Below are 13,158 nucleotides of genomic sequence, written 5' to 3'. Positions count from 1 at the left end.
AGAGACAGAAAATAACAGTTGCCAGAGACCAGCGGTGGGGCCTATTGTGGGGAATGGACAGAGACAGCTAACTGGTACTTTGTTTCATATTTTGGTGATGAAAATATTCTGTAATTAGATAGTGATAGTGGTTGTACAACATTGTGAATATAGTAAAACCACTGAATTGTATATTTTGAAATGGCTAAAATGGCAAATTTTATGTTATTTTTATTTTATCCCAGTGGAAAAAAATTTTAATGCTTTTTGTGAACATCACAATAGAAAAAAATGAAGCATTATAATATTTCACTAATTACATTTTTGGAGTTATAACAAACTACAATAATCTTTGAAGATAATTTTTATTAAGATAAATCCAGTAAAATTTTGTGAATACACATATTGTCAGAACTGCCCTTCTGAAATAAACATTTGTATTTATTTTAAAAATGGAATTACAATTTTATTTTTTCCCAAGCTAATATCAAAGTTATATTTGGGAAAGATAATTCTAATTCTTAGCATTACATAAAATAGTTCACCTTCTTTATAAAAGTAACCTAGAGAACCACAAGAATATTTGAGGAAACTCTTGGGATCTCTCCATTTTGTGAAATTATCACATATAGGAGTAACATTAAAATTCAACAATTTAACACATAACTTACAGAAAAAGTGTATTCACTGACAAAGTTGAAAACATATTTTTTCTATATATTCCACTATTATAGTTACAAAATTTATAGATAAATGTTTCATGTTAGGAACTTTGTGACTAATAACCAGTATGAAGATGTTTTGAAATTAAATTGATGCTAAAGAAAAGCTGTGTTTATAAAATATTTGATAAAAATATTCATCTCTCTTAACATTACAACATGAAGGTACATATTACCAAATTATGAAACCACATAGGGAAGCTTTAAACAATACGCTGAGACTCTACTTTTTTTCCATCTTCTTTTTTGACCTCTTTTCTTTCAGCTATTTCTTTTCCAATTTCAGCCATGCTTTCATCTTCTTTTCCATCTCCTCCATCTTTCTTGTCTCCTTTTCCATTTTCTTCCTCTTTTCCTTCTTCCTTTTTTCCATCTTCTCCTTTCTCTTTTTCATCTTCCTTTTCATTTACATCCTCATCCCCCTTTCCATCTTCATTCTCTTTTCCATCTTCTTTCTCTTTTCCATTTCCTTTCTCTTTTCTATCATCTCCCTTTTTTTCATCTTCTCCTTTATCTTTTCCATCTTCAGATTCTTTGCCATCTTCTCCTTTCCCCTTTCCATTTTCATTCTCTTTTTCATCTCCTTTGTCTTTTTCATCTTCTCCCTCTTTGCCATCTTCTCCTTTCTCTTTTCCATCTTCACCCTCCTTTTCATCTCCTGTGTCTTTCTTGTCTTCTTCTTCTTTTCCATCTTCTTCTTTCTCTTTTCCACCTTCATCTTCTTTTTCATATTCTTTCCCGCTTCCATCTTCTCCTTTCTCTTCTTCCTTGTTTTGATCTTCTCCATCTCCTTTCTGATCTTCTTTTTCATCTTCTTTTCCTTCTGCTGCCACTGTTTCTTTCTTTTCTCCTCTTTCTTCTTTGATATCTTCAATTTTTTCTTCTTTTATTTCCTCTATTTCTTTTTCAGGAGCTGGTGTCTATATGTATAGAAAAAAACCAAGATTATATTTGTAAATATATATTTGGAACCATTTCCCCTAAATACTTAGGATTATATCTGTTTTATGGAAAAAATAATACTTCATCTATAAGAAAGTAATTTTCCTATGGAAAAGGCCTCTTAAACAACACATCATAAGGAAACCTTATAAGAAATAGGATTAATTAAAATATCTCCACACAAACATGCACAAATAGATATTTGGAACAATAAATTCAGGGAAACTTATTCATATAAATAATTTTCATTACAAATATGAGGAAACAGAGTAAATACAGGAAAAATGAGTAGCATGCATATAAACAAAATATATTCCTTGAAGAAATGATACATTTTATTTCTATAATGGTGAGATTTAGGTTTACTTTGTAAATGTTACTTGAAAAGTCTTCTACCATATATCATAGGATCACTTACAAAAGATTTTCCCTACATGCATAGGTCTGGTTTATAGATTTGGCACTAAATTCCATTTTCATTTTTTTTAAAACTACAATACCTAGAAACGTGGTATGCTAAATATGTAAAGCAAGACCTATTGGAAACATACATAATGATTTGTTTTGCAATCTGAAGAGGAAAGAAGAATCATATATGATCTTGAAAAGGTATTTACAAATAGCCCATGTGCTGACAAAAGCAATAGAGGATTGGTCTGTATTTAATAAGACAGTCATTAGATTATTAATAAGTCATAATCTCTGGCATTGTTCTATTAATATCAATGCTAACACACTGCTCCCACTACCTATACCTATACCTGTAAATTCTCAAATTTTAAATTTGTTTTCTTTCTTTTCCCCTTAGATACCATTATACTATATGCTATAAACAGAATGTTTATGTCCTCCAAAATTCATATGATGAAACCTAATTTCCAATGTGATGATATTTGGAGGTGGGGCCTATGGGAGGTGATTAGGTCATCAGAATAGAGCCTTCATGAAAGGGATTTATGTCTTTATAAAAGAGGCCACAGAGAGCTCTCTCATCCTTTCTATCATGTCAGGACACAGAGAGAAAACTGCCATTCATAAACCAGGAAGCAGGTCCTCATCAGACACCAAAAATGTTGGTGCCTTGATCTTGGATTTCCCAGCATTCAGAACTGTGAGAAATAAATTTCTGTTGTTTATAAGCCACCCATCTGTGGTATTTTGTTACAGCAGCCTGGACAGACTGACACTGTGGAGCCATACTCATTTAATGTTTCTCAATGTTTAAACTACAAGACAAACAAGATTTCTTTCAGTTGCACCCATTGTTAAACTTTCAAATGGACACAACTGTTAATATTGGAAGATACCTCTATAATGTTGGCTTCTCCATTTTCAGCAGTTTCACTGTTGTATTCTTCTTTAACAACTTCTTTCTTGGTTTCAGCTATGGCTTTGGCACTTGCATCTGTGTTTTTTTCCATCATATCATTTATTGTCTTCATTTTCTGTCCAGCAACACAAAAGAATAAAAAAAAATACATAATTTAACTGGTGTGTTGATTAAATGGCCCGTTATTTTACCAGCTGTTGTAATAATTTACGGAAAAGCTTTAAAATATCCATATAAACTTAAGATCAACAAAATTATCACTTGACACTTTCAGTGTCATTATAAACCTGAAATGGTATTAAAATGAATAATATTCCTGATATAAATCAAATAAAGTTTCTTTTAGGTGAGAAACAACAAGTTAGAATGCTGACCAATGGTTACTCAGGGCCAATTGCTAGCATCAGGTTACACTTTGATAAATTAACTTTCTTTGACTAGAGGGGACCAGTTTATCCCTGTCATGTCTAATAATTAGCAACAGGGTTTTTGACTGCTGAGCCTCCATTGGTAATAAGAGAAATACTATGTTAGGGAGAGCAGCAGATATATTTGAAAGAGGTCACCTGGGGACATTAGTGATTAAATATTTGGGTCTACAAGTTTCTGAATGAGTTGAATCATAATTTCATTACCAAGAAAGCTCTTTGCCTAAGTGTGTATATAGTAGAAAGAGCACTGGGTTCAGGGGTCAGCAAACGTGTTTTAAATCTGGATCTGTTTCTTACTTGATGTGATCTTGAGCAAAAGCAGAAATCTCTTTGTGTTTATTTCTTCATATGTAAAAGAGAGTAATACCACCTACTTACAGGGATGTAATAAGGATCAAATGATAAAATATATGTGAAATTACTTTAGAAACTGTAAAATGCAATATAGATATGTTATTATTCTTTTAATACATGAGAAACTGGGAGCCAAGGAGAGTAAAGTGTTTTAAAGTCCATGATTATATATTATCTGTTTTATTTTATCACTGTCTTTTACTTTGAAAGGAAATAAACAGTGTTTACTATTTTAACAACTTATAAATTGAGTACTTAATTTTATAAATAGTGACCAGGAAATGCAAAATAGAGAAAAACCAAAAAGAACCTTTCTCTTCAGTTGTCACTTACTACGATTACTAAACCTATGGCCATAGTTTTAGCAATATCTTTTAATGAAGTATTTCAAAGCATTTTATGAATACAACTGTAATTTAGTTTCTTCAACCACAAAATGATAGGATTAGATGATCTCTAACGTTCCCCCTAGCTTAAATATTTTATGATGTTAAGAATTCAACTTATCCTTAAAACATCAATCATACCTCAATAAACCAGTTCTAAAAAAGAAATACAATCATATTATATTCACACAGATTTACACATAAATAAATAAATATAAATATAGGGGAAAAAGTGAACTTAATATTGAGGCTATTTCTAATGTCTTTAACCACAACATTAGAGCACAGAAACCTATATGAGAACAACTGTGTGTATTTGAAAATAATGTATGTGAAAGCACTTTGCAGACTGTAAAGTATTATCAAATGTTAGTTACTATTATTATCACAAAGCATTACTTTGGTTACTAGAGTTTACACCTTTTGTTTCCCCAGGAGTACTGGTATTATGACTATATGACGTCAAAAACACGTATGTTTAATGGGTCTAGCCAACTAAAATTTTGTTTTGTTTCTTCCTAATGAAAATGCCGAAACACAGCAGACAACAACAGAACACAAACAAATATTTCTGACTCAAAGGGCTGACATGTACCATATGGTATAATGTATAATGTAATATATCATTAACTGAAAAGAAAATAAAGCAAAATGATCAACTGTATGCCTTTCCAAAAATCTATTTCTGAAGAAAAGCAAGTTTCTCTCAACATTGCATGCTGAATATTTACCCTTGGAGTTGATGTTCTTTTGGACTTCAACTCTGGTGTAATGGGCACAGGCAACTGGGGGAAAAGAAGGAAGAAATCATAATTGAAGACAGATCACTAACAATGAAATTCAGCCTTGTAATTAAAATAAATGGGTATAGTTCAAACTGAACACTAAGATAAAAACATTTCCTTGGTGAGAAAGTTTTTCTTAAAACATCAAAAACAAATCTTGTATTAAATAACTAGTATTGTCTAGGATTCTCTGAATTTTAAAATTACATTTTACAATACATGGGCAGCTTTTTTAAAAGACTACTTACAGCAGACAGTCTGGCTGATCTTCTCTTTGGCTATAAGTTAAAAATAATTTTAAAAAATAATTATCAGTTAAGAGAATTATGGATACACAAAACTAGAAATATTTATATTGTGGTGAAGATATTTAGTGTACCACTATGTATATATTGTCATTAAGAAGCATTGTGTACTTGATTTAAAAATATCTTAGTAAAAATATAAGTTTTGATTTTTCCCTCCTCTGGACCCTTCATACAGCTAAGGAAAAAAGAATCCCAAATTAAATTTCAATTGCTAGGCTAAATGAACACAAATGGCTAGTAACAAGGAGTATATTTAGAAATGAAAATACAGCCCCTTCTTGCAAACTGACAAAGCAATTCTTTGGCTTAAAAGGAAGAAGCTCTCTCCAGATCGTAAGCACAAGGTCCTAAGTTCCATGGAGTTTGGAGTTTTCAATACCTACTATATTTCTGAGAGAGCTCACTGGCATACCATATTGGTACTCATATGGTACAAATATACTAACCAGCATTTAGTTTTTAGCTGCTTATGTGTCAAGTTTATAAACCAAGTGATTTTTTTCAGATTCTAAAACTAAAGAAACTCACCTCCTGCTTCATATCACCTTGACCTGCAGCCTATACAGGGGAGAAAACCACACAGAAATAAGGTCATCGATATAAACATATACTGATAGATCCGAAAATATTGCCTATAGATTGCAGTTGCAGTATAACAGCTTGATTTTTTCCTGGATTTCTGCTCAAGTAGCCACGTGTTAGTGCCTAGTAGCATGCTGTCTACTAAAGTGCAAATGTGCACCAAGACGCAAATGAATTCCCAAGACACAAGTTTATACAACTGATAGTCAATTTCATCTTTTTGTGTAAATTGCATCTCCTAAAAACAAACCTTTTTTTAATTTTAAAATCCACCTGTTGTAGCCAGGGTTAAAGCCAAAAAGTGTGGGAGAGGGCAGAATGAAGGCGGAGCTTCATGCAATCTCCCTGTCTGTTTAGCTTTATGCTCGAGATGCAATTGTACTTATCTGATCCTCTCTTCTAAACTGACTATTCTCCCCTCCAAGTTGTGCATACAACTACAACCCCCACAATGCTCTAGTGTGGGGGAACCCTCTTTGTTACAACGTCAATGCGTTATTCTGAGAAGCCGGCTGCGGATTTTAAAACTTCCCGCCACTACCTGCTACAAGGTTGCTGTCAGCTCTGTAAAATAGCAAGACCCATTGCACAAGCCTAGAAGAGCGCAGCGGCGGGAATCTCAGGCAGGGGGATGTTGATTAGAAACCATTGCTTTCCGTATCTGAGCAGCCCTTTAGCCTGGGAATTATCGAGCTATTGCACGAGTCATACAGCCCCAGAGCACCGGGGAATTTCAGTCTTATTCCTATGTTCTAAAAATATGGAAGGAGGACGAATAGATAGGAATAGTACCAAAACAATCATAACGCCTTACTTAGCACAGTGTTTTACAATTTTATCAAGCAACGAAACAGCGACCGATTTCACTTCTAAGGGAACCCCCCCCAAAAAAAAACCCAACACCGAGCGTGAATTTATTTCCCGTCCAAGAGAGAAGCCACGATCTTTTAAGCGAGGGTTTGCAGGAGACTTGTAGCCCTTGAATAGCTCATATCAATTCTGCGCGTCTAAAGTGAACAAATCCATGCTACCCTAACATCAGCAATAGTTTATCTGACGCATTTCTCTTATCATCCTTCCACCTTTAGAGAGTGAGTGAGCTTGGGGAGTCCCAGATCTCTCAGATCCAAAGTAGCTAATTACAGCTGTGAATCTCTCCCTTCTCTAGGACAGTTTGAAGTCTGCGCCGCCTAATGGCACAGGACTACCATTGCATAGCCATCTGGCATGACAAGAAGCGGAGGAGGGAAAAAAAGGAAAAAAGAAAACGGGAAGAACAAAGGCAAATACGGGAGAAAGCCATGGCTTTCGTTCCCCCAAACTGGACGGTTCCCGGAGAAAAGCTGGAGGCTGAGGAAGAAACTAGTGCCTGGAAGTGTGGTTGGGAGAAGTCTTCTCCGATAGGGTAAGCGGAGGAAGGGGGGGTGGGGTAGGAAGCGACAGCACAGCGCTATGGCTGTTTGTAATTCAGCATGGAGACACCTCTCAAGTGATTCTTACCCTTAAACAAAACAAGCCAAAAGTGAACTACTAGTTGCGTGAGAGACCGTCCTCAACCTTACACCAACCAATATTTGCCCTTCCCTCCCTTTCCATTCAGCACATCACAAAATCGAACTAGAAGCCAAAATGATTTTTAAAAAATCTCTGCCGATTAGGAAATATGTATTTCAGTCGCTAATCCCCCTTCTATCTTCCTATTTCACTTACCTTTCTTTTGGGCATTGTTGCAGCTCTCTAGAGGAGATCTTAACAGCAGGAAAAAAGCCGAAAGCAGTCTCTACCCGACCGCTCAGAGAGCAACTGAGTTTTCAATGAATGAACTAATTGCAGCACGACCTGTGCTCGCCTCCCCACCAAAAAAAATCCCTCGTTATTGGCAACATTAAAGGCACCAGACGCAACCAAACTACGTGAATGGTTAGCAGGAGTGGGAGCCAAATTGGAGTGACAGGCTGTCAGGCCAATAAGGGGAGGGGACCAGCCCAGGGGGCGTTGCCCACGGACTTGCCCGAAGCCCTCGTACGCTGCCAGCTCCGACCCCTGGTGGGGTAGAGGAGCCCCCAGACTTCGTGGATGCAAAGTGCTGAAGCATAAAACCGGCGGGAAAGCTAGAATTGTCTTGATCGGTTTTTGTTGTTGTTGTTGTTGTTGTTGTTTTTCCTTTTATGTAGTAATGACAGGCGAAAGTCATTGCACTAGCTTTCTCCACGGTCTCTAAAAGCCCCACTTTACTTCCTGGAGACAAAGTGCTTTAGAGACATTACTGAGCCTAGGCTCCAGTCTTTCCATTCTACCTTTGCCAGAAGGATGTAGATGAACTGAGAGGAGCACTCATTCAGAAAGTAGGAAAGAGTGAAGCTGTTTCTCAGGTTGTGGGAACTTTCCGCCAAAGCAGAATTGTAGTCCTGGCAGGATCAGGGTGCCAAACGGCGCGTCTCCCGCAGATAGAGAGCAACAAACTGGGAGCTGTAAGAGCAGGAGGAACCTGAAGGTGGGAACATTTGATAGATACCATTAACCCACTTGGTGGGAGTCCACCAGGAATTCAATGGGACCCCGCGTGAGGTTTGGAATACCAGAGGTCTATCCCGAGGAAAAGTGCTGATACAATGGATTATGAATCCAAAGGTGGCATTTAGTGAAGGGACTAGGGAAGGTGCCATACATGAAAGTGTTTAGGACTCAAGAGCCTGAACTCGGATAAAACAATTAAAGCACTCACCTTTGGTGTAAATTTAAGGATGTGTCCCAAACTTAGGAGATTAGAATGAGGCAATTGAGGTGAATCATGCAAGTGCAGGGCAGGATCTTGATTTTATTTAAAATTGATATTTTGTTTATCACGGACTTTTTTTGCATTAGTTAGGTCTTTAACATAGTGCTTTAAAAATTTATCTTCATTATCGAGTTTTGGGGTGCTTCTTATAATTTGTGCCTAAGGAGAGTGCCCCCTAACATCACCCTAGTCCTAGACATCATTAGGTGGCTTTCTACTCTAAAAGAGGCTTCTATTTGCGTTCCCAAGTTAGTTCCTGAGACCTAAAGTTTGCGAGAGTGGGGGTGGGGATTCGTGAATGAAGTACTTGACGATACTTATGCACAAAAATGTAGGATCCTGAAGCACCTTTTCAGAATGCCTTACTTTGGTTTTTGTAACAGCGAATTGGGGTTAAACTTGTTTCAACCACAGCGGAAATCCCTATGCTGGAAGCTTAATCAAAAAAAGGAAATTAACCCTTTGAACAGTTACTTAAAGGAATAAATCCATTTGTGTTCATGTGGATTAAAAAATTGCAATCATCCGTTTAAAAATATTCATAGCTGCTTTAGAATACCAAACCATCCCTTCAAACTAAAATACAGCCTAACAGAAGAACCCATCATTTTTACCTTTACCCATTCTTCCCCAGCACCTACAATGTGGAATTAAACAGACCAGGTAGTAAAGACTGTTTGCAGCTCAATTTCCCTCCTCCAACCTCATATTACATTCTGACTCAAGTAGGTAAATCAGAAAGACATTTAAATTGCTTCCTTTTCCCACAGTTATTGGGATCATCCCTAGATTCTCTAGATGCCTCTTTAACTCTTATGGTGAAGGCATTACTGGGTGAGCCTAGATATGTTTCAATCATTTATTTTCCAAGAGTTAGAAAGTAAACATAAAATTTGGGTTCAATATAAGGATTGCTTCATAAGGATAAGGAGAAACAAAGAGAATGAAAAATGTGTCAACACTGGAACACACTCAACAAATTCGTATTTAGCATTATTTTGTGAGTTGGATTTTGTTTTTATAGACTAGCCTATGAAACTGCAAAACGCTGTGGTATGCAAAGTTGCATTACATGGTTTCTGCCCTTAAGAATTTTTATAATAGTGTAGGATAAAGCAAGCAGGTGCAAACATTTGTAAATCAAGGTTGCTTGTGTCATGTGAGTGGTACAATCTAAGTTCAATAATAAAACAGATGAGAACTATGGTTTAGGACTGAGATCACTGGAGAAGGTTTTTGTTGAGGAGGTAGTATTTGACTTGGCTTGAACCGTTGGATAGACTGTTATAGCAAATGCAGAGGCAGGAAAACTTTGTACTTGTTCAGGGAACAGAATGACTAGTCCAGGTGGATTTAAATAAATGATCGTGAGGAGTCTTGGGAGGTAAGGCTTAGTTTGGAGGCAAAGAAGAAACGTGCAGGTCAGTGGGGTCCAAGATTCCTCTTAAGTTTGTGAGCAATTTTCTTTTTTGGTCCATTTCCCTTCCTTGCAGTCTAACCTGTTGCATCTGTGATTTATATCCTATCAGATTGAAACAATAGTCATGCATGCATACAAAAATTTTCTAAGGTTGAAACATTTCTCTAATTCCTGACCCCCACCACCATGTTCTTTTTTCCAACCATTAACCAGGTTAGTCTTTTGTAGAAACCAATCTGCCCTAGGCTTTTTGCCTTTGCTATATTTTTACCTCTGATTGCAGCCCCATTGTCTTATATCTCTGCTTATCAAGTGTCTATCAAACTGTTCAGACCCAAGTCAAATATCACTTCTTTGACAAAACCCTTATCCAATCATTTCAGTCCTAAAAGATTCTACCTTCTTGTTACACTATAGAATTTAAATTGTACCACTCATACGACACAAGCAAGCTTTGATATTTTATATTTTCTCCCCAACCATTCAGTCATATAATTTCACATTGATTTAAAATTTTATATACTTATTCCTCCTTACCTAAATATTTTCTTAGCACATTACACTCTACATATCTCCTATAGAATTTACTAACTTTAAAAACTATTTTTCTAAAACTGATAAATTATTCCTTAAGTAAATTTTTTTTGTATAATTGTTGAAGTGAGAATTTTTTTGTCTCATTAAAAGAAATACATTGGCTTATTTCTCTTTTTTAAAAAAGTATAATTTCCACTTTATTGTCTTTCCAGGGAACAGTATTTCTTTAGTCTTTAAGGATTTAGCTCCTTACATGGGCTTTGGTGGAGGTCGTGGGGCAGCACCAGGAAGTCTAAATCGGGATGGAGGTGTTCGGGCCTTCCCGGCTTTCCGAGAACGATTCCTGACGACCTTGCTGTGAATGGCACAACTCACGCAGTATTGCAGTTTCACATACAGCTTGGGAAGTACATAGGCGTCGAAAACACTCACTTCGGAAATGTCCCTGACGGCTGCGGCCTCTACGAGGTTCCGAATGACGAACTTCTTAATAGCCTTATCCTTGGGCACACAACAGGCACAGCTGGTACAGCGCATAGGCTGCACGTGGCCGCGGCCCTTTTTGGCATGACCATTGTTCCTTCTTTTCTTGGTCATCTTGGAAGCGAGGAGGCGAAAGAGGAGCTGTTTCTCTTTTTTAAATTATTTATTCATGACTATGAAGGTTAATTGCTGGACAATTCTCTACAGGGCTGTCTAATTTCTCCTGGGTATTAAGAATGCCTACTGCCATCCTCAAAACTTACAGGAGCTGTAGCAAGCCCATTTAGTAACCACTGGGAAATGACACAGGAAGATATGAACAATTATAAAGGAAAGACACCAACATTAAATTGTTTGAGACAGAGAATCCAAAAGAAAGTATTAAATATTTATGAGAAAAGGGATGTTAGGCAGTTAAGGTAAAAGAGGTCATCAAATGTTCTATATATTCTAGCTTAAAATGATATATATGTTGCATAATTCAAAGTATTGCTCTATATACAGCTTTGCATGCAATGGGATCTCAAAAATACTGATTGATTAGTAATGAATATCTTCTTTTCCATATTAAATTATGTTTAATTTTGGCCTCATCCATTACCATTATTATTATTATATTTCTAAAAAATGAAAAAAAGTCAGAAAACTACCTACTGTTGTTTGAAAATAATGAGGTAAGACTTCCATTATATAATTAAAATCTGTGTTTTAAATACATTGCCACTTGGTATTTTCACAGGGCAAAATAAATGGTAAGACTACAGTGAGCCAAAATACATAAATACACTTATTTTGAGCCTTATATAAGATTGATCTGAGGAATTTGCTTAGATTGATGACAGCACTTACCTGAGACTCTGAAAAAATTATAATCCTGTAGACCCAAAGCTTCCCATATCCTATGTTTATTCACAGCAGGCCAGAGACTAATAATATAGCTAATTAATGAGCGATCCCCGAAGGATCTGGAAAGTATGTTTCCAAAGGTAAAAATAAATGAGGCTGCTTTCTAGGGGAAAAAGGAATATAATACAATTTTATGTTTTTAATTGCAAATGTCTACCTATTTTTAAACTAATTATTTGAGGAAATCTTATTTTTAGGCTCTCAGACCTTAAAGCTTAAAGGAGGTTGTTGAAGATTTTTTAGTTTAATCCCCTTGGAATGCAGATGAATAAACTGTAGTCCAGGGAGTTAAATGACATGCCCAATATCATCTATTGAATGCACAGCAGACTTTTTTGGTTTTGTACTAAAAAATGTATCTATGGTTGTGATATTAACAATTATACAACTTATACAGAAATTTTAGTAACTATGTGGCATATTTGGTTAATACAAATTTTGTTCAATTGCTGGCCATCAGCCTACTTCAGATACTTTTTTTTACTGCTTATTCACTGGATCCTCCATTCATCTATAATCTTAAACTTGAATTCTCTAGTCAGTTTCAATTACCTCAAGAAAGTAGAAAACTTAGGAAGAGAAATTCTGCTTTCACGTTTTCTTCTTTTTCCTTTTTGGTCTAAGGTAATTCCAAGGAATGTGGGTTTTTCTCCTAGAACTTGACAAATACTTGCCTTTGCTGTCCTCTGTCTTTTGCCAGCAAAGAAGTTTTCAAATAAAATTGCAGATGAGCTTTCTCTTTGGCTAAAATTATTCAAAGATTTCCAACTTCTAGTAGGTGTCCTCATTTATTTGAAAAGTTTCAAAGTTTCTAACTTTAGGGATAAAGGCTTCTGGTTCCCTTAAATTTACTAAATTCTATCTATTGAACATTTTTTTTAAATAAATTTATTTAGTTTTGGCTGCGTTGCTTCTTCGTTGCTGTGTGCGGGCTTTCTCTAGTTGCGGCGAGCAGGAACTACTCTTCGTTGTGGTGTGCAGTGGCTTCTCTTGTTGCGGAGCATGGGCTCTAGGCGCGCGGGCTTCAGTAGTTGTGGTATGCGAGCTCAGTAGTTGTGATGTGTGGACTCCAGAGCGCGGGCTCAGCAGTTGTGGCACAGGGGCTTAGTTGCTCCGCAGCATGTGGTATCTTCCCCGTCCAGGGATCGAATCTGTGTCCTCTGCATTGGCAGGCAGACTCTTAACCACTTCCCACCAGGAAAGTCCTATCTATT

The 13,158-nt window shown here is 36.3% G+C and overlaps 2 protein-coding genes across 2 annotated transcripts; both read right to left on the bottom strand.

Moving 5' to 3' along the window:
• Nucleotides 1-333: 333 nt before the first annotated feature.
• On the bottom strand, nt 334-7,690 carry HMGN5 (high mobility group nucleosome binding domain 5). Its single transcript, XM_059050182.2, has 6 exons — nt 7,530-7,690; nt 5,766-5,795; nt 5,178-5,207; nt 4,876-4,929; nt 2,951-3,088; nt 334-1,621 (listed from the first exon to the last, which is right to left on the bottom strand). Exons 1-6 carry the CDS (start codon nt 7,542-7,544, stop codon nt 905-907), a joined length of 984 nt encoding a protein of 327 aa, XP_058906165.2. The 5' UTR covers nt 7,545-7,690; the 3' UTR covers nt 334-904.
• A 3,114-nt stretch (nt 7,691-10,804) lies between these two features.
• Nucleotides 10,805-11,158, bottom strand: LOC131748615 (small ribosomal subunit protein eS26-like). The gene has a single exon (XM_059050769.2). The coding sequence runs from the start codon at nt 11,150-11,152 to the stop codon at nt 10,805-10,807; it is 348 nt and encodes a 115-aa protein (XP_058906752.1). The 5' UTR covers nt 11,153-11,158.
• Nucleotides 11,159-13,158: the final 2,000 nt, after the last annotated feature.

Source organism: Kogia breviceps, chromosome X (assembly GCF_026419965.1).
Source record: "Kogia breviceps isolate mKogBre1 chromosome X, mKogBre1 haplotype 1, whole genome shotgun sequence".
NCBI classification, from domain to species: domain Eukaryota; kingdom Metazoa; phylum Chordata; class Mammalia; order Artiodactyla; family Physeteridae; genus Kogia; species Kogia breviceps.
The sequence above is the reverse complement of the archived record's forward strand: the minus strand, read 5'-3'. Positions and strand labels throughout refer to the sequence as shown.

What these genes read in the sequence shown, in the direction of transcription:
- LOC131748615 (XM_059050769.2), bottom strand. Translation starts at nt 11,152, where the DNA reads ATGACCAAGAAAAGAAGGAACAATGGTCATGCCAAAAAGGGCCGCGGC.
- HMGN5 (XM_059050182.2), bottom strand. An exon ending in AAGGTGATATGAAGCAGGAG is followed by an intron (nt 5,208 to 5,765) that starts GTGAGTTTCTTT and finishes TTTAACTTATAG; the next exon opens with CCAAAGAGAAGATCAGCCAG. An exon ending in GAGAAGCCAACATTATAGAG is followed by an intron (nt 1,622 to 2,950) that starts GTATCTTCCAAT and finishes CTATACATATAG; the next exon opens with ACACCAGCTCCTGAAAAAGA.